We start from the raw sequence: 21,259 nt of genomic DNA on the forward strand, positions 1-21,259 counted from the left end.
AGAGAGAGAGAGAGATACTGCAGTGGACCTGGTATGTGCTTTTGGAATCTCAAAGCCCACCTCAGTGACACACTTCTTCCAACAAGGCCATATGCACTTCAACAAGGCCACACCTCTTAACGTTTCCAAGCAGCGTACCAAGTGGGAGTAGGCATGCAAATAGATGAGCTTATGGGGCTATTCTCATTCAAACCACCACAACGTTCATTCACACAAAATTTTTAAAAATTAAATGCACACAACTTTAGCCGGGTGATGGTGGTACAGGCCTTTAATCTCTGCACTTGGAGGGCAGAGACAGGTGGATCTCTGAGTTCAAGGCCAGTCTGGTCTACGTAGTGAGTTCCAAGCCAATCAAAGTTACACTGTGAGATCCTGTCCTAAAAAAAAAAAGTGTATAGCTTAAGGATACTAACAGCTTTTTGTTGTTTTGTTTTGTTTTTACAGCATTTACTAAAGGCTTCACTTTTATGGAGTTTCAGTTACCCAAGATGCAATGTGATTTGAAATATTTTCAAATCAACCCTCATAGTGCTTGTGTTTGAGTAACCCTTACTGTACTTAAAATGATGCTGGCAATTTGGATATACCAACAGGAAGCCACAAAGTGCTTCCTTTAAGTCAAAAGTACAAGATCTCAACTTAAGGGAAAGGGGAAAAAAATAATGTGTGGAAGTTGTTAAGCTGCTCTTCCAGAGTCCTGAGTTCAATTCCCAGCAACTACATGGTGGCTCACAACCATCTGTAATGACATCTGGGCCCTCTCCTGGCCTGCAGACATACATGCAGGCAAAACACTGTATACATAATAAGAAAAAAGATTTTGATAAGAACACATCCATGTCTTAATGTTTCTATTGCTGTGATTAAACACCATGACTAAAAGCAACTTGTGGAGGTAAGGAACTTAGCTTCCATTTTCATATCACAGTTGATCATCAAATGCAGTAGGGTAGGAACCTGAAGGCAGAAACTGATACAGAGGCCATGGAGGAGTGCTGCTTACTGGTTTGCTTAGCCTGATTTCTTATACAACTCAGGGCATCACCCCAAAGGTAGCACTACCCACAGTGAGCTGTACTCTCCCATATCCATTATAAATCAAGAAAATGTACCACAGGCCTATCTGGTGAGGGCACTTTTTCAACTGAGTTCCCTTTTCCCAGATGACTCCAGCTAGTGTTAAGCTGACATAAAACAAGCCAGCACACCATGAAACTGTGAAGAAGGAAAAAGAAGCACTTCAATTTTTGCATTGTGAATCTCTTATTGTGCCTAATTTACAAATTCAGTTTAACTACAGGTTTATGTGTGCAGAGAAAAAGCATAGCACATATAAATGTTAGCATTATCTGCAATTTCATGAACCCACTGGGGATCATGGTACTCCCTGTGGAGGACTAAGGGAGAACTATGTTGGTTATGACTCTTAAATTAGGCAGTACCTCTCTATAAAACAGACATCCCGAGGAACTGAACAGAGTTGGTGTTAGAGGTAGAAAAAGGCTGAAGAAAACAGAAGCAGAAAAAGGGTAGATTAATACATTTTTTTTAAAAGACATGATTTTTTTTTTGCCCAGCTGATCTTGGATTCATGATCTATTGCCTCAACCTCCCATGTCCCAGAGTCACAAGTATATACTACTATGCTATCTTCATATTAGTAACTTCAAAGTAAATTTCCTTATAAAGATAAAAGCAGAAGGGATCTCTTTATCATGATGGATAAAACTGGCATGTTTAGAGTTGGCTATTCTCCCTCTTTTCTTCTCCCTTTCCACCTTTTTAGGCAATCAAATAACTTAGTTTAGGCTTGGTGGAGTGGAACTTCTATTTGGTTTGCTCAGTTGAGTTTACTGTTACAGCTCAGTTTAATCCAAGTTTCCTATAAATTTTTTTAATTTATTTATTTACTTATTATGTATACAATATTCTGTTTGTGTGTATGCCTGCAGGCCAGAAGAGGGCACCAGACCTCATTTTAGATGGTTGTGAGCCACCATGTGGTTGCTGGGAATTGAACTCAGGACCTTTGGAAGAGCAGTCAGTGCTCTTAACCACTGAGCCATCTTTCCAGCCCTCCTATAAATTTTATTTAACACACAGAACACAACTCTTTTTGTTTTGAGATTGGGTCTTATTATATATCCCTGACTATCCTGGAACTTGCTACAGACTAGGCTAGCCTTTAACCCACAGAGATCTACCTTTCTGCCTCTCCATTGCTGATATTAAAGGTGTCACCACTGCAGTCAGATAGAACATAACTTTTATTTATTGAGGAGAACAATGTAAAACTTCAGTTCTGAGTTAGGTCTATCAAAAAACTGGAGAGAGGAAATGGAAGACACCTGGATTTTATTCATCATCTTTAGTGACAAAATACCTGAAATAACTTTCAAGAGGGAAATACTTTTTTGGGCTTATTGTATCAAAGATTTCAGTCTATGATTACCAAGAGTATTAGGTACTTTTCTCTTGCTGTGATAAAACACCATGGCCAAGACAACATATGTCAAGACAAGAAATGTATTTGGGCTACTGTTACAGAGAGTTAAAGTTCATGATGGTAGAGGGAAGGCAGAGCAGCAAGAGCAGGAAGCTCACGTACTGAACCACAAACATAAAGCTGAGAGAGTGAACCGGGAATGACAAAAGGCTTTGAATTCGTACAGCCTGCCCCTAGTGATGTACTTCCTCCAAGAAGGTTCTATTTCCTAAACCTCCAAACATTACCATCATCTGGGAACCATGTGTTCAAGTGTCTGTGGGGGATATTCTCATTCAAATCACCAAGTAACCGGAGTTTTGTACCTGTGGCAAGGCACAGTGGGACCATGTAGCAAAGAAAGCCCTCAACTTTAAATTGCGGAGAAGCAAATAGAAAGATAGGAAGGGGCTAGGGTCTCTATATTCCCTTCAAGGACATGTTCTAAATTATCTAACTTCCTTCTACTAGGCCTCATTTAAAACAAAACAACAGAAAACCAGAATCTTGAACTTTATATAGGTGATAATGACCTTGAATTTCTGATCCTCTATTTTCACTTCCTGAGACCTGGGATACAGATATATGTCACCATATTCAGTTTTATTGGGTGCTAGGGAGTGAATCCAGAGCTTCATACATGCTAGGCAAACACTATGCACTGAACTTCATCACCAGCTCAAATATTACCCTCTTGAAGGTTCCACATCCTTTGATAGTGCCATAGGCTAGTAGTCAAGCCTTTAACATATAAGTCTTTGGGAGACACCAATTTCTAAACTGTAACAGATTCTAACAGAGGCACAGCTATGGAAGCAAAGTAGGAGCTCAGCAGATTCATTATAAGATATGGGTTTATTTTTTGTCTAGTGTTGCTTGCTTTCTTTTCACTTATTTATTTTGGGAGGGGGTACATGTTTCCATGAGAAGATAGTATGAAGGGTTCAGTTTTATTCTTTCACCATGTGGTTTCTAGAGATTGAATCAGGTCATCAGGCTTGGTTGTGAGCCTAGCCTTTAACAGCTCAGCCATCTCTCCAGCCCAAGTCATTAGACTTGCAAAGAAGTGTCCATCTCACTGGCTCCCACTGCGGGATATTGAAATAAAGATTTCATTTATAAGCTAACATGTTTTGGAAATGAACATTAGTTGTTTATTATTATTATTAAATAATTTTTTCTTTCGAGATAAGGTCTTAGAAGGATAGTCCTTGCTGACCTGGAACTTGCTATGTAGACTGAGCTGACTACAAACATGTTGTGATCCTCTTGCAATGGAAGGTATGTGTAACCATGCCTGATAAGAGGCTTTCTTTTTTAAAAGATACTACTTTTTAAAGGATGAATTTTTACCTAGTTAAACACTTATTGTCTTGAGCAGTTTTTAATGTGTTGAGTACTTGTAATAGAATTGATTTAGAAAGTTATTTTAAGGTTACAGAATTGAACCTAGGTCTTCTGAAAGAGCAACAGGTGCTCTTAGTCACTGAGCCATCTGTCAAGGCCTCTCCCTACTCCAAAAAAGTTTAACAATTGCACTTATTTATTTGTGCATGCCATGGAGTGTGTATGGAGGTCAGAAAACAACCTGGGAAGCTGATTATCTCCTTCCACTATATGTGTCCCCAGGATTGAACTCAGGTCCTCAGGTTTGGTGGTAAGAGCCTTTATCCACTGAGCCTTCTTTACAGTCCCAAGTCTTATATCTCTGAAATATGTATCAGAGTTACTAGGTTAATAAAACAGAATTTGTTTTTAGATGTATTCCAACTAAAAACAACCTGCAAAGTGAATGACAAAATTACCATATCTTTGAAACTTTGCAACTTATAAGGAATTAACAAAATCTCTACAAAGTTCATCATGGCAGCATCATACGAAAGCATCATGTGCTTCTTGTGAGATGCAGCGTGCTGATGTTGCTGTGCTTCACCCCCCCAATCCAATTATGGCGAGCAAGCTTTACCTGCCCCAAAGAGCACAGTAAATGACTCCATGAATGCAATAAACAAAGTCCATGTTATAAACAACAGGACAAAAACCCATTTTATTATTTAATAATTAAAAGAATAAATGAGGTTAAACTACTATTTAAAAAGAAATTTGAAGATGTGCGCTAGAGTTTGAAACCCTCAAACACATGAGATGCTGCATTCTGCTTCCCAGCTTCTGCAGTGAAGATGTCGCACCTGTCCCAGCCAGCCAAGCCCTCCAACCCCAAGAACCGCAGGTCTTTACAAGGATGATGTCGGCAGGGAGCAAGTTGACCAAATTGTTTACAGATATTGTTCCCAAAACTGCAGAAAATTTTCATACACTGTGTATACGAGAAAGGGACACTGGATCCACAACTGGGAAGTCTCTCTATTTTAAAGAATGTCATTTCCACCAAATTATTAAGAAATTTATGACTCAGGGTGGAGCCTTCTCAAATCAGAATGGGACAGGCTGAGGAAGTATTAATGGTGAAAAAATTTGAAGATGAAAACTTTCATTTTAAGCATGATCAGAAGGGTTTGCTGAGCATGGCAAGTGCAGGCCCTAATACAAATGGTTCTCAGTTTTTTTTCCACAACAGTTCTAACTCCTCATTTGGATGGGAAACATGGTATCTGGTCAATTAAGGACCAGGTGTATCCTTAGCAGACCATCAATTTCAAAGGGTAAGAGTGTTATGAGACAGTATGTGAAACCAACAGCAGAGTTTTCCGGCTTTGCTGCAACACACCTGTGTTCTCACTAATGTATCAGTAAATGCCTTGTTTTATGACTTTGTCTTATAGTTAATAAAACCTCATGCAAACACTTTCACAGTAAAACTTGCCCTTCAGGGTAATCTGAATCTATGTTCCCAGACTGGTCACTCATATTTGTCTCTAGAGTTAACTGTGTCTTATTGCCTTTAAGGTGAGAGCTGTGTTTTTGCATTGACACTATAAGTTGATTTTCAGAAGAAAGTAATAAATAATAAAATTTGTGGCACCGTTCTCAGTGATATTAGGATCCAGTTATTCACAGCCTCTTTTAACCATGCCTGAAGCCGGGCGGTAGTGGCACACACCTTTAATCCCAGCACTCGGGAGGCAGAGGCAGGCGGATCTCTGTGAGTTCGAGACCAGCCTGGTCTACAAGACCTAGTCCCAGGACAGGCTCCAAAACCACAGAGAAACCCTGTCTCGAAAAACCAAAAAAAAAAAAAAAAAATCCATGCCTGAGCATGTGTTAATGAGGTAACTCTTGGTGAGTGCCTAAGTACCTTCAAGTTAAGAGTTGGTTGCCAAAAAAAAAAAAAAAAAAAACAAAAAGAGCTGGTTGCCAGAGAAACCACTATTGGCTAGAGGGTTAGAACTTTTAGCCCCAATACTTCTCTTTTCTCCCTATATCTAGGGATGGGAGAAAGAATGAGTTCAGTCACCAATGGACAATTATTTGGTCAGTCACACCCAATGAAATGTTCATAAACTAATTGAACAAGGAGGTTTGGGGAGCTTCCGAGTTGCTGAACAACTTAGAAGGTACTAGGAAGATAGGTCTGGAGAGGAAGTTGTGTGCTCTGTTCCCATATTTTGTTCTGTGCATCTGTTCCATGTGATTGCACTTGAGTTGCGTCCTTTACAATATACTAACAATAAGTACATTCCTGAGTTTTGAGAGTTATAACAATTAGGAAAGTGAAGGAGGGAGAAGGGGAAGACAGAGGGACCTCTGAATTTGTAGTCAGCTAGCCCGACATGTGGATAGAGAGGGTACCTCATTTGTGGCTAACACCCACCTAAAGCCCATTAGCTTTGTGGAACTGAGGTGCTGAGGTGAAGGATAAAGAGAAGAGTATTTCCTTCTACTGTCAGTTTTACATCCCACTGTGTTGGGATTGTCTCATTTCTGGTCTATGAAATGTCTCACTGTAAGCCTACACTTTTAATAAAATAAAGTTCCAGTTTGAAAAAAAAATATTGAAAACACCTATCTCATCGGAAGTGGAGGCAAGGAAGAACCAGAGTTCAAGGCCAGCCTCTATTACAGAATGAGTTTGAGGCCAGGCTGGGTTACATAAGACTCTTTTTCCAAAAACAAAAGAAAACAAAGAATTAAATTGACACTTAGTTGGAATCAGTAAACACTTCATATAGGGACATGGAAACTAATACATGGCACAAAGATTAATATTTAACAATTCTCTACTGAACATAGTATGCCAAATGCAAAAACTAGAAGTACTAAGATCAATTAAACTAAAAGTTCACTATGGTACAGTAGAAGAGGTATTCTGATACATGAACCAATAAATAAAACAATACGGTATGAAGAAGAATTTACAAAATGCACAGATAATGATTGAGGTAGCCATTATATCCATCTTTTGAAGTCAGCATTCCAGGTATAGAGATATGAGACTATAGGCTGGTAAAAGAATAAAGAACTAATGATGACCTATATCATAACTTCTGTTGGAACATGAGGTATAATATATCAGTCTGGCTAAGACAGAGAAAATTAGAAGTGACAGATCATTAGGGGAACTACATGTTATTCCTACGAGTCTAAAACTTAGGTGATGAGACTCGCCATGTTTGTTTGTTTTTAGACAGGGCTTTGCTATGCTGCCTAGGATGGCTTCAAACTTGCAATCTTCCTGTCTTAGACTCCTGAGAACCAGAACTGCAGGTAGACACCACCAATTTCAGTTCACTAGAGGCTTTAAGATGGCAGTTATGTGTTCATATTTTGTTGTGGTTTATATTCCCCAAAGGGTCCTGTGTTGAAGGTTTAGTTTACAGCTGGTGGAATTATTGAGAAGCATCATCAGGGCACTTAACTTTATCACTGGGTTACTATCCATAGTGAGTTACTATCCACTGACGGGTTACTACTCAATGCACTGCTAGGAATATGTTTGGAAAAGGAGGGTCACTAGGGGAGTCCCTTTCAAGAGTATATCTTCACTCTGGGCACCCTGTCCTCTCTGTTTCCTAGTAACCATGCCCATGCCCTTCACCATGATTACTGCTCCACTACAGGCTCAGGATCACAGAGTAAGTGACCAAGGACCAAAACCTAAAACTTGTGAACCAAAATAAACTTTTCCTCATTTAAGTTTTTATCAGAAATTTTGTCATAGCAACAAAAAAGTAGTTAACATCACCATAGAGACGCAAAGAGCATAGATTTGAATATACACATAAAAACTCTAAAAATACCTTATTATCCAAAGCAAGGGGGCTGAGGAAATAGTTCAGTCAGTAAGGTGCACTTTGTCACAAGCATGAGGACTAAGTTTGATTCCCAGAACCCATATGTTAAAAAGTTGGGCATTGCTATGGGATAATGCTCTTGTACACTGTAAAGATTTGTCACTTTTATTAGTTTAATAAAACAATGATTGGCCAGTAGCCAGGCAGGAATTATAGGTGGGGCAATCAGACTAAGAGAATTCTGGGAAGAGGAAAGGTAGGCAGGCAGTCATCAGGCAGAAGCAGAGGAAGCAAGATGAGAATGTCTTATTGAGAAAAGGTACCAAGCCACATGGCTAAACACAGATAAGAATTATGGGTTAATTTGTAAGAGCTAGTTAATAATAAGCCTGAGCTAAGAGGCCAAACAATTTATAATTAATATAAGCCTCTGTGTGCTTCTTTGGGGTTGAAGGGCTACAGGACCAGGTAGGACAGAAAGCTGTGTGTGAAATTCCAGCACTGGGGAGGCAGAGACAAGGCTATCTGGACTCAATGGCCAGCCAGCCTGCCTAGTCTACTTGGAAAGTTCCAGGTCTCCTCAGATTCCTGTTCTTACCATATTCCTAGTATTACCACTTTACAACATTTTAGAGATGAACATTCAGAGTTGTACTGTGTGGTCCTGGCTAAGCTGGAACTTGCTATGTAGACTAGGCTGGCATTGAACTCACATAAATCTGCCTGTCTCTACCTCCCAAGTACTAAGAATAAAAAGACATGTACTACAATGTCTGACTCTAGTGATTTTTTTTATATTTTAAGATTTATTTTTATTAGCCAGACAGTGGTGGCACACACCTTCAGCCCTAGCACTCAGGAAGCAGAGGCAGGTGTATCTCTGAGTTTATGGTGTATAGAGCTAGTTTCAGGACAGCTAGGGCTACACAGAGAAATCCTGTCTTGAAAAATCAAACCAAACCAAAAGAAAACAACCACAAAAAAGGTTTATTTTATGTGAATGTGTTTTGCTCACATATGTATCTGTGAACCATGTGCATTCAGTGCCTGGGGAAACCAGACAGAAGAGGACATCAGACTCCCTGGGACTAGAGTTACAGATGGTTGTGAGCCACCATGTGGTACTAGGACTCAAACCCAGGTTCTTTGGGAAAGTAGTCAGTGCTCTTAACCACTGAGTCATCTCTTCAGCCCCCTATTAATTATTCTTAAAGATAATTATTAAATCCTTCTGTGTTGTTCATATTTTGTTAGGAGCTAATAAGTTATAAGATTAATAGCTCTGATGCTGTTATTGCCTTCAAGGAAGGATGGAGAAGAAAGCAAAAATGTATAACACAATACAGTGTAGGTACAGTATGTGTATTTATCCAGGTATATGTTTAATGACAAGAATGTTCTAGATAGAGGAAAAAAGAAAATTATTTATACAAATAATTCTTAAAGTTAGTCGTGGAGTACTTATCAATAATACACCAAGCCCAAGGTTTGATTCCCAGCACAATAAATAAATAAGTAAATACAACAACCATACTTTCATTTAGAAAGGTTCTTCTGGCTTCAATATAAAGAAAAGAAAAAGAAAAGTACTGGAGAACAGAAGATCTATTATGAAGCTACCAAAGTAATCCAAATCAGAAACTATGTGTGACCTGAATTGCGAGGCTGTAGATACAGAGGATTGTTATGAGGTATTTTAAGAGACAGAATTAATAGGATTTAGTACTGGATCAGATAAAAGGAAAATGGTCTGATCTCCATAGAGCTCAGAGCCTACACAGCCTAAACCGACAACTATAATAATTCAGGGGATAAAGAGGGTTAGCAAGCTGAAGTTGTAACTCAGTGGTAGATTACTACTTGCCTAGTGTTCATGAAGTCTTGGGCTTTATCTCCAGTGCCACCAAAAATAAAGTTTGTATGATAGAGAATGAAGACAGACCTAACTTAAGTATACTGGATAGAGATGACATTTCTAAGATCACATGTAAGGTTGTGACATTTCTGTTTCTGAGATGGGGACTCATATATCCCAGACTGGCTTCTAACTAGTGAAGATGACCTCAAACTTCTGATCTTCCTGCTACCACCTCTAGAGTTCTGGGATTATGTGAGTTTTCTACTAGGCACAGTTAATTCGATACTGGGGACTGAGCCCAGGGCTTTGTGCATCTAGGCAAACAATCTAACAACTGAGCTAAATTACCCAGGTCATAGGCTAACATCTTTACTAGAGATAGCAGAGTTAAAAATCATTCTCAAGTTGATAATTAAAACCACAGGCATAGATAAAATTATCTGTTGCATGAATAATAAAAACCCAGAGGCAGATATTAGGGTTCAACTTGAAGATCAGAGAAGCAAGGCAGCTAACCACTAGAGAGACCTTTTATTTCCACCAAATCTTCAGACCAAAAGGCAAGATCCTGTCTCCATGGATCCTCAGACTCCATACTCCACTGAGTTCCTGTCTCTTTCCCTTTATATTTTTCTCTTCACCCAGCCATATTGCTCCTGTATCCACCTCCCTCGTGCTAGGATTAAAGGTGTGTGACTCCTAAACACTGGGATTAAAGGTGTGAGCCACTACCACTTGGATCTGTTTCTGGATTGATCTTGTGTAGCCCAGGGTAGCCTTCAACTCAGAGATCTGACTGCTTGTCTCCTGAGTCCTGGGATTAAACACGTGTGCCACTACTCTCTGTCCTGAATGGCTAATTAGTGTGGCTGCTTTGCCCTCTGATCTTCAGACAAGCTTTATTTATTAAAACACAAATAATATATCACTGTAATTATTCATGGCACTTATAAAAAGCGAGGAAGGATAGCATTCGGAGAAATATAACTATTTAGGAGATGTACAGATGAAGATGAACCTCAAAAGGGAACAGTAGAGTTGGTTAAGATAGCCAAAGAACATTTTTTTTGTTTTGTTTTGTTTTTCGAGACAGGGTTTCTCTGTGGTTTTGGAGCCTGTCCTGGAACTAGATCTGTAGACCAGACTGGTCTCGAACTCACAGAGATCCTCCTGCCTCTGCCTCCCGAGTGCTGGAATTAAAGGCGTATGCCACCACCGCCCGGCCCGCCAAAGAACATTTCTAAGTAGAGAACTCAGACTTCAGATGTGACTAAGAGATCAGTTAGAATAGAAATAAAAATTATTCACTGATTTTGATGAGAATGCTGATACCCTTAGCAGGGGCAGGTGTTTTTATTTTTGTTTTTATGATTTTCGAGATAGGGTTTCTCTGTAGTTTTTGGTGCCTGTCCTGGATCTAGCTCTTGTAGACTAGGCTGGCTTCGAATTCCCAGAGATCCACCTGCCTCTGCCTCCCAAGTGCTAAGATTAAAGGCGTGCGCCACCACCGCCTGGCGCAGGGGCAGTTTTTAGTGCAAGAGTTAAAAACAAGACCACAGAAGGCTGTGAAAAGTTCAGAAGTTGAAACAGACAGGACAGACAAATAGATAGTCCACTATGGTGCTAAGACTTGACTCCAGGTACTCTGTGGGGATGGCAGTAATCTTGCTAAAGCCAGTCAGCCTCAACTTTTACTCACATGACTCATCTCTCAGCAGTGCTTCACTCAGTAACTATATTTACCTTTGAAAACATTTTCCTTCCTTGACTTGACTTCTGGGACACCACATAGTTTCGTTTTTACTTCTGACTGCAGTTTTCCTAATTTCTCTTCCTGCACCTAACTGCTAGATAGTGAAGGGACTCCTTTTACATGATCTGATCTGTTCCCAAGAGTATTTGCTCTATGTGTATGTGTTAGGGGTCAGGGAAGTAGGATGGACACAGTGTCTTGAACAGGGATGGATACATGGCTCTGGTATTCGAACATTCATCTTACCCTGACCCACACCCATCACTTCTCTTCAAACATAATTTTCTGGCAAGATAAGAACTTGTATATCAGTTCTTTCCTATGCTCTGAACTCCAGAATGAGCTTAACCTTCCTGACTTCTCCACCTGGATTTCTGAGAAGCATCTAAAACCTAATGTGTCCATATCTTCCTGGCAGATCCAGAAGAAAATCAGCCAGAAAGAAATAATTGTAGATTTCTGAGGAAACAATCAAAACAAGGTAAAAACCTTTTTATCACTTTGCACAAGCAATATTACTTATTAACTTTCTGAAAAAATAAATTATTTTCTAGGTGTAGTGTTGTACACCTTTAGAAGCAAAGGCAGGTGGATCTCTGTGAGTTACAGGCTAGTCTGGCCTATATACTGAGCTCTAGGACAGCCACGGCTAGGTAGAGTGACCCTGTCTCAAAACAAAACATACATACATACACACACACACACACACACACACAAACCCTAAAACACAAAAACAAAACCCAACATCTCTACCTCTCCCACCACCAAAAAAAAAAAAGCAATCTTTTGGGCTTTGATCAGCTCCCTACCCTAATTCCATTCCTGGAAGTCCTTTCCTATTTATTTATTTAATAGTTTTTAGATTTACTTATTTATATATTTTATGTATGAGTGCTCTATCTGTATGTGCACCTGCATAGCAAAAGACAGCACTGGATCCCATTATAGACAGTTGTGAGTAACCCTGTAGGTGCAGCCAGTGCTCTGAACCACTGAGCCATCTCTCCAACCCTCCCATCTATTTATTTATTCATTATTTGTGTATGAGTGTTTTGCCTCAATATATATGTGCTATGTATATAACTGTGAGGTCAGAAGAGTGGGTCTGAATCCTTGGAACTGCAGTTATGGATGGTTGTGAGCCACTACGTGGGTCCTGGGAACTGAATCTAGATCTGTTGCAAAAATAAGTATTCTTAGCCAGGCAGTGGTGGCGCATGCCTTTAATCCCAGCACTCGGGAGGAAGAGGCAGGCGGATCTCTGGGAGTTCGAGGCCAGCCTGGTCTACAAGAGCTAGTTCCAGGACAGGCTCCAAAACCACAGAGAAACCCTGTCCAAAAAAAAAAAAAAAAAAAAAAGAATAAGCATTCTTCATCACTGAGTCATCTCTCCAGCCCTTCCCCTTAAAGTCAGCTGTCTATTTCTAATGTCTAAGTAAAAAACCATTACTTTTTCCTCTACCTTCTCCTGGCAGCTGCTGGTATTTTTACCTAACCTATACTATGTTTTTTCTTAAACATTAATAAAAAAAACTGTCCTTGAATTTCTAGAATACAAAACAGAGAAATAACAATCTTTTCTCGTGTGTGTGTGTGTGTGTGTGTGTGTGTGTGTGTGTGTGTGTGTGTGTTGCTTGAGAATCAACCCCGGCCTTTCTCCTTGCTAGGAAAGGCCTCTGTCACTAAGCCATAACCTCCACGCCTTTTTTCCCTTTCTGCTGCCACCAATGATTCAAAAACAATCTGCTTAGATTTTTTCCCTCCTGCCTGGTCTCCTGCCTCTACTCTTAACCTTATTTATGGCTCAGTCACTCAACATCCACCTTCTCTTTTTAAAATTATACATTATATAATGTTGTTTCCTTGTGCAAACATTCCAATGGTATAACTTCACTTAAAAGAAAAGTAAATGTCTTGCCAGGGTCTACATACACCTACTTCTTTGACCTTACCTTAAATAACCTTCTTCTTAACTGGCCTTATATATTCAGTCACTTATAAGCATTTCTATTTTTTATTTGTTTGTTTTTGTTTTATGAGATAGGATGCCTCTATGTAGTCCTGGCTGTCCTGGAACTTGTTATATATACACCAGGCTGACCTCAAGCTCACAGAGGTTGTCTTCCTAACTCTGCTTCCTAGTGTGGGGACTAAAAGATGCACTACTGCACCTGGCTCTACAGAGCATTTCTTATGAACATAATTCAGGTCAGACATCTAGCTAGATATTGAGTGCAACAAAGATGCAGCTGCCTTTGAAAGGTGAGAAGAACAGAAATGTGAACAAGTAAATCACATTTTTAGAATTAAGTATTTTGCAGAGTTAAAGGCAATGTAGGGTATAAAAGACAAGGCAAAATTGTGCCACAGAAACCATTGAAGGCTTCACTAGAGAAGGCACAATACTGTACACATTTGAAAGGTGCCTAGTTTTGGGTAAAGGTGGGATCTATGGTCTAGGAATAGAAGTAAACTCATAGGTCCTTACAGGCTCTTAAATTTCCTTGAAAAATTTAGAGTAGTCAAGCATTCAAAACAGGCAGTTTTATCAACAACTAGTGCAGAGCAGAAAAAAATGTCCTTGTTGGGTCATTACAGAGAACAGAAATGGACATTTAGAGCAACAGTCCATTTGTTCATCTAAGGACAATGTTTTAGATGTTCATTCCATATAAGAAACTATTCAAAGAGAACAGCAAACAAAACTGACAAATCTCTGTACTCATGGGGCTGTATTTCAGTGCAGGAGTCAGACAATAGACAAACACATAAGACGATGATACAGACAGGAGCTATGATGAAAAGTAACAAGAAGCAGGGGGAGCTGGATCTGCAGATCCTTCTGAAGAAAGAAACTTTAAGCAGAAGCTGGGGTGACACAGTTTAGGGGAAGATATTACCTCAGTTATTCAACTTTACAGATTAGGAAAATACATTTCCAGACTGCTGACTTTACCAAACTGACCCTACACTGAAGTGATGATTAACTGACCCTTTCTATTTATTTTACCTTGATTACTTCACCATGTATAATTGGTCCCATGATTAGGCAGGTTAAGATTCAGACTATATATAATTTCTTAACTGATCATTAACTAACTATGGGTTTAAATATTAACCAAAGGTCTGCTCTTTCCCTTGTTCATCTGACCTCTTTTACATTTCTCCTTGAGTCTCAGCTGGATTTTATCTATTCATAACACTAAATGTAGTACCTCAAATATAATGTCTCATCCAAACGACTAAGACAGCATACAGGCAAAAGCTTTAGTTCTTAGTTCTGCTTATTGTATTTCCAGAGTTAACACACTGGGGGCTGGGGAAACACTGATGATAGCTTCCATGTTTAGAAGAGATTTATTCAGGCTGGTTGTGGTGGGACTCGCCTGTGATCCTAATACTTGGGAAATGGAGGAAGAACAATCATTGAGTTCAAGGTTATCCTTGGCTATCTATCTAGAAAGTTCAAAGCCAGCCTGAGCTACAATGAGACCTGTCTCAAAAACAAATTGTACTCTTTTAAGAATACGAACTGATATTGGTAGAAAGCTTGCCTGGTATGTGTGGAACTCTGGACTCGACTCCCAGCAACATATCACACAAAAGAATAAGGAAAAGAGTATTAAAGCCAAGTGTGGTTTTTGGAACATGCCTGTAACCCCAGCACTCAGTAGGTAAAGGCAAGAGGATCATGCATTTAAGGCTAGCCTAATCTACAAAGTGAGATTCTTTCTTTAAAAAAAAAGGGGGGGGGGAATACAGTGGAGCTCAGTTGGTAGAGCATGTGGAGCTGGAGTTCAGTTGGTAGAGTACATGAGACCTTGGGTTCTATCCCCAACACATACAAGTCTAGAAGGGTGGAATATTACTGTATTCTCAGCATTCAGGTAAAAGATGGAAGGTCAGAAATATAAGGTCATCCTCAGCTAAACAGTGAGTTCTGAGACACAAGAGACCCTGCCTTCAGGCTAGAGAGAGATGACTCAGTAGGAAAGGCATTTGATCCCAGCACCCATGTGGTGGGAAAAGAGAGGAGAACTGATTCCTGCAAGTTGTCCCACGTTCTTGTTGTGGTATGAAATAACCCCTCTCCTAAAATACATGCACAAACAATTCTCTCTCTCTCTCTCTCTCTCTCTCTCTCTCTCTCACACACACACACACACACACACACACACACACACACACACACAGAGAGGCAGCAAGCAAATAAAAAAGTAGTAGAGCACTTGCCAAGCATGAAAAGGGCCTGGGGTCTAATAACAACAAAAGGAAGTGATAAAATCTTTCCAAAATTATATATTTATTATGTGTGCACACACATATGCATGCTCACACAAAGAGGTGAGAACAACTTTTGTGAGACAGTTTTATCATTCCATCGTGTGTGTTCCAGAGACTGAACTCAGGCTGTTGGCTTGGCAGCAGGTGCCGTTACCCACTGAGCCATCTCTCCATCATATCACAAATGAAATTATCAAATCTATCTTTGAAGGTCTATACATGGAATTTTTAAGAAAATGTATCTATCTTCAGAGGAAGATGGTAGAGTTCCTTAGGGCACCTTTAGTCACAGGAACTGATTATCAAGTAGGAACTACAAAGCAAGATTCAACTAGATTGTGGTTTTGACAGCATACCATAGATTCCGGGTTAGTAAAAAGTTAACTGGTAGAGATCTGTATCAGGGAAAAAAAAAGAGAGAGTTTCTCTCTACTGCATACAAAGACAGCTTAAAGCGAAACTCCTTGCCTGGTGTGGGCAGTGCATGCCTTTGATTCTAGCAGAGGCAAGGCAGGCAGATCTCTGAGTTCGTGGCCAGTCTGGCTGACAGAGTTCCAGGACATCCAAGGCTCCACAGAGAAAAAAAAACTGTCTCAAAGAAAGAAAAAAAGACTTCCCTCACCCTTTTCTTGGAGACAGGAGTTCTGCGTGCCCAGCTGCACTCACCACATGGCCTAAGGTGGCCCGAGCATACAGCAGTAAGAACTTCTCTTCATTTTGGTTCTCATACCTGAGAGATGTGACTAAAACACTGCAAAGCTGTCTCCACGGGGCTTTTGAAGAACTTCTTCTCTTGAGGTTTTAACTATGAAGAGAGAAAGACACACAGTGAGGATATTCACAACAAAATGAAAGAAAATACTAACCCTGGAACAAAACAACTCAATGTTTTATAACTACTATCTTCAAATTTGTTTTTTCTTTTTGTTTTGAGCAGTTCATCATCTGTATCTATACTTCCTACTGGCCAGGGACTGGATGAGGCAGTCTGTGATGAAGGTGAAGACTTACATTATCAGAAAGAGCCAGATGCTTGCAACGACTTCCACAAACAGCACATTTTTCTAAGAGAAAAAACGGAAAAATATTTGCTCTCAAAAGCAGGAGGTAGGATTTTCCTAAAGTATGTGGTAACTGTCAAGTATGCTATCAAGAGAAGAAAACAGGCTCTTAACTAAATTTTGATTATCATTAAGATATTAACTTAACCTGTTCTCTAAATCAACAGTTCCAAACAAACATGTTGAAGTATGAGGCTCTGCGCTGTGCTTGTCTCCCTTTTTTTTCTTTGTTTTTGAAACAAGGTCTCATAAATGTAGCCCAGGCTGGCCCAGAACTTGCAGCAAGCCTCCTGTCTCAGTCTCCTGAATATTGAGACTACTGCACTTACTGGTAGATCTACTGTGTCAACAGAAGTACTGGGATACATTTGCATATGTTCTGGGATAAATGTAACAATGAGTTTCACTGTAGGTGACTTTATAAAAAAGCTTTATTGTGAATGTTTTGCCTACAGTATGTCTGTGTACTATGTGCATGTCTGGTGCCTGAGGAAACCAGAAGAGGTGTCAGATCCTCTGGAACTAGAGTTACAAACAGTTGTGAGTCACTATGTGGGTGCAGGATCCTCCAGAAGAGCAGCCAGGGCTCTTAACCACTGAGCCACCTTTTCAGCTGACAACTCTTCTTAAAATCTCTCTACCTGATAGTGGGCACACCCTGGGCACTGTAAGAGGCTGGTTCCTGAGTTATCCCACCCAGCTGTCACCTTGCTAATATTTCTAGGTCTTGCTCTAAAACTCTCCTACTCTTCAATTAATGCATCTGAAAGAAGCAAAGAGTAAAATTTCTAAGCTTTCCTTATAAAATGCAATATTACCAGGTGCTGATGATTAAAATAAACACTACAGGATTGGAGATGAGGCTCAGTGATAGAGTTCTTGTTTACCGTGCATAAGACCCTGGGCTCATCCATTAAGAAAAAAAAAGATAAATGCCATGTCAGGAAAAAGCATTACATGGCTTTATGCTTCAGAGACAATCACTCCAAAGTGAGCTGCTGTCACCATAGTGAGGTCTCATTGCACTGGCAGATATCTCAGAAGGGTCATGAGGGTCACACGTGGAAAAAGTTCTCCAGAGACTATTTAACCTGACTTGTCTTTCCTTGGGGAATAAAGTTGCTTTCCTAGTCTTCCCTCCATGTCGTTCTCAGTATGAGTTCATAAGTGAAAAACATTCTACTTAAAAGAAAAACAACTTTATACAGCTCTCTGGAACCAGCGGGGTAACAGTTTAGGACCCTTACCCTGGTGGACAGAAATTTCTATTGTTTTCTACTGCCTTCCCCTTTAGCTTCCTCTTTCACCATTTTCACCTTTCTCTGTATAATCTCAACTCTGTGGAAGCATCTGTACTGCAGTTTAATGGCATCATATGTCGTTACACATTATACTGTTGCAATTTTTAAAGATGTGTTTTTATTTTACATATATGAAGAGTTTGCTTGTGTGTATGGATGTGTGCCACACGTGGTTGTGCCTAATGCCTGTGGAGGCCAGAAGAGGGCGTCAGATCCCATACAAGTAGAGTTACAGATGGTTGTGACACCATGTGGTTGCTGGGAATTGAACTCAGGACCTTTGGAAAAGCAGGCAATGCTCTTAACCTCTGAGTCATCTATCCAAACCCCACTGTTTTAAATTCAAATGATCTTTGCAAAACAGCAAACTCCAGTTCGTTGTTCAAAACCCTATTGCAGCAGAATGTCTTCTATTTGTCCTTGACCAAAGCATCCTGTCCTAAGTAGGGTAAATTGTCTCTTCTGAAATTTTGATAATTTATAGGCTTCTTTTGTTACTGTTATTATTCACAGACAGGATCTGTATGTAGCCAGACGGGTCTTTAACTCCTCTGTTCAAGTAAGCCACCCTCCTGACTAAGCCTCCCCAGTAGCTATAGTAATATACCATCATGTCAGCTCCCCCAGACCTCCCAAGTGTACTGTGGGAAAGTGATTTTATACTCTGTAACTTTGTCACTTGTATTGGTTTAATAAAATGCAGGCAGGAAGTACAGACTGGGTAACCATAACAGGAGAATTCCAACATTTGGGAGGCAGAGGCAGGCAGATCTCTGTGAGTTCAAGGACAGCCTCGTCTACAGAATAAGTTCCAGGACAGCCAAAGATACACAGAGAAACCCAGTCTCAAAAAACCAAAAATTAAAGAATAAAAGAAATAGAGTTTAAAATAAAGCCATGTAAAGATGGGAAATACACGAAGAATCTGGATACTGCATGTTATTGTGTTGTCTTTCAGTTGTTTGATAGTTGAGAAAGGAGCAACAACTACTAAGACATTTGATTATAAATGCTGATGAATTAATCGAACCTATATATTTTGAAAATGCTTTGACTTCAAAATTTAAGTCAAAAGATATGTTACTTTGGAGAAGAGGCTTTGCTTTTCTTTCCACAGGAAATGGGAGGCTGTGGATTCATTCTGGGCTAAGAGAAATCAGAGAAGACCTCCTGAAAAATCTCCAATACGAGTGGATGGCCCAGATGATCCAACATTTCAAAGGAACTCTGTTGGAGTTTTCTCTGAGTTCTATATACAGAACAGCCTCAAGATTGCTGGCTGAGATGATCAAGCCTCACAGAAAATTCCAGTCAGGATTTGACCATAATCCTAAATTTTCTTTAGGTCCCCATAAGGTTATCAGCGCCCCCAATCAGCAGGAAGTATCCTATAAAACTATGCCCACATTCCCCCAAAAAATGGATTTTTGGGGGTTGAAGAGATGGCTCAACGGTTAAGAGCACTGACTGCTCTTCCAGAGGACCCGGGTTCAATTCCCAGCACCCACATGGCAGCTCACAACTGTCTGAAGATCCAGTTTCAGGGAATCTGACACCTTCACACCAATGCACATAAAATAAAGTTAAATAAACTATAAGAAATATTTTTAAAAAATGGATTATGAATGTTTATCTTTGTTTAGAGTGTAGGTTACAAGTTGTTATGGATAATAATCAGGTAAAAAGCTAAACAAAGGAGATTAGATTCAGAGTTCTTGTTTTGAAAAGAAAAAAAGGGGAAGTACTGTGGGACAATGGTCTTATTGGTAAAGATCTGCCATTTGTATTGGTTTTATAAAATGCTGATTGGTCAGTAGTCAGGCAGGAAGTACAGGCAGGGTGACCAGAACAGGAGAATTCTGGGAAGAGGAAAGGCTCAGCCTGCAGTCAAGTCACCCAGACACAGAGAAAGCAAGATGAGAATGCCTCACCAATAAAAGGTACCAAACCCTGTGGATAACACAGACAAGAATTATGGGGTGATGTAAGATGTAAGAGTTAGTTAATAAGAAGCTTGAACTAATAGGCCCCCAGTTTATAGTTAATGTAGACTTGAGTGTGAACGGCTACAAGACTGGGTGGGAAAACCTCTGTCAACTAAAACAAAATAGTTAGGGTTAGGGGTGTAGCTTAGTGATTTTTACAGTCTTCCAGAGGTCCGGAGTTCATTTTCCAACACTCTAAAACAAAGTGTCCTTTCTTTAAGACAGGGTCTCCATTTTTAGCTCTGGCTGGTGGACTGTTAAATCAGGCTGGCCTCAAACTCAAAGATCTGCCTGACTTTGCCTCCCCAGTGCTGAGATTGAAAGGCATGTGCCACCATGCTCCACCTGGTCTTCAAGTTTCCTTTCTAAAACTTGATAGTTATGAAAAGTTGGCAATCATTTATTCTCTGAAATAATTTCCTCATTTGCAAAATAGTGGTACCAGTAATTATTACCAAGGACCGTGGTGAAGATTATATAAAACTAGTACTAGTGGCTGGGTACGGTGGTGTATGCCTGAAATCCCAACACTTGGGGGGCTGAGACAGGAAGACTGTGAGTTCAAGAACAGCCAAGGCTACATAGTAAGAGCTTGACTCAAAAACAATAATAAAACCAAAAACTATTTAAAAAATCTGTTTATTGAAAATAAACATTGTAATTTATTTTTTAAATTGTATGGGATCTTGGGATGTAGCTTTCTGATAGAGCATTTGCCTAGCATGTATAAAGTGCTAGGTTCTATACTCAGCACTGCCAAATAAAGAAATACATAGGAAACTGTTCATTAAACTTCAGTTTAGCACCACTGTTCTCATCCATTACGGCTCTTCCTGACACAACTCGGAACACTGAGGACCAACACACTGGCTATATCCCTTAGCTTCACTCTTACTAATGGAGTCCTTTAATTCCAAAATGGACAGCTGCCTACAGTATTTACATTATCACCGATGCCTACTAAGTAGTTTTTTTGCTACATCACACAGAGAAATGGTTACTCATATCTAAGTTAAAAAACATTTTGGGATAAACTGAAGTCACTCACCCAGAGTCATACACTTTTTACAAAAAATATGGCCACAGCTGGTGACAAAGAAATGGGCCCCATCCTTTCGGAAACACTGGTTGCAATGAAACCAATCCATTCTGGATCAGAGAAAGAGAAAGAATAAGAAAAATGTGGCGCATAATATAGTTGTTTCAAAATTGACGTTTGTTTAACATTTTCTATGTGTTTTTTTTTTCGAGACAGGGTTTCTCTGTAGCTTTGGAGCCTGTCCTGGAACTAGTTCTTGTAGACCAGGCTGGCCTTGAACTCACAGAGATCCGCCTGC

The 21,259-nt window shown here is 39.8% G+C and overlaps 1 protein-coding gene across 6 annotated transcripts in view; it reads right to left on the minus strand.

The window, feature by feature from the left end:
• The window catches only part of Rnf212b (ring finger protein 212B), a 50,777-nt gene that overhangs the window by 26,284 nt on the left and 3,234 nt on the right, over window positions 1-21,259 (minus strand). For all 6 annotated transcript variants that reach the window (XM_026777691.1, XM_005370474.3, XM_026777693.1 and 3 more), the window contains exons 2-4: window positions 20,971-21,071; window positions 16,587-16,639; window positions 16,306-16,380 (exon numbers count right to left, since the gene is read on the minus strand). In XM_026777691.1, the coding sequence (XP_026633492.1) occupies window positions 16,306-16,380; window positions 16,587-16,639; window positions 20,971-21,070 (228 nt within the window). In that variant the 5' untranslated portion in view covers window position 21,071. The remainder of the gene's footprint in view (window positions 1-16,305; window positions 16,381-16,586; window positions 16,640-20,970; window positions 21,072-21,259) is intronic.

The sequence above is a fragment of the Microtus ochrogaster genome, unplaced genomic scaffold, assembly GCF_000317375.1.
Source record: "Microtus ochrogaster isolate Prairie Vole_2 unplaced genomic scaffold, MicOch1.0 UNK80, whole genome shotgun sequence".
Lineage (NCBI taxonomy): Eukaryota > Metazoa > Chordata > Mammalia > Rodentia > Cricetidae > Microtus > Microtus ochrogaster.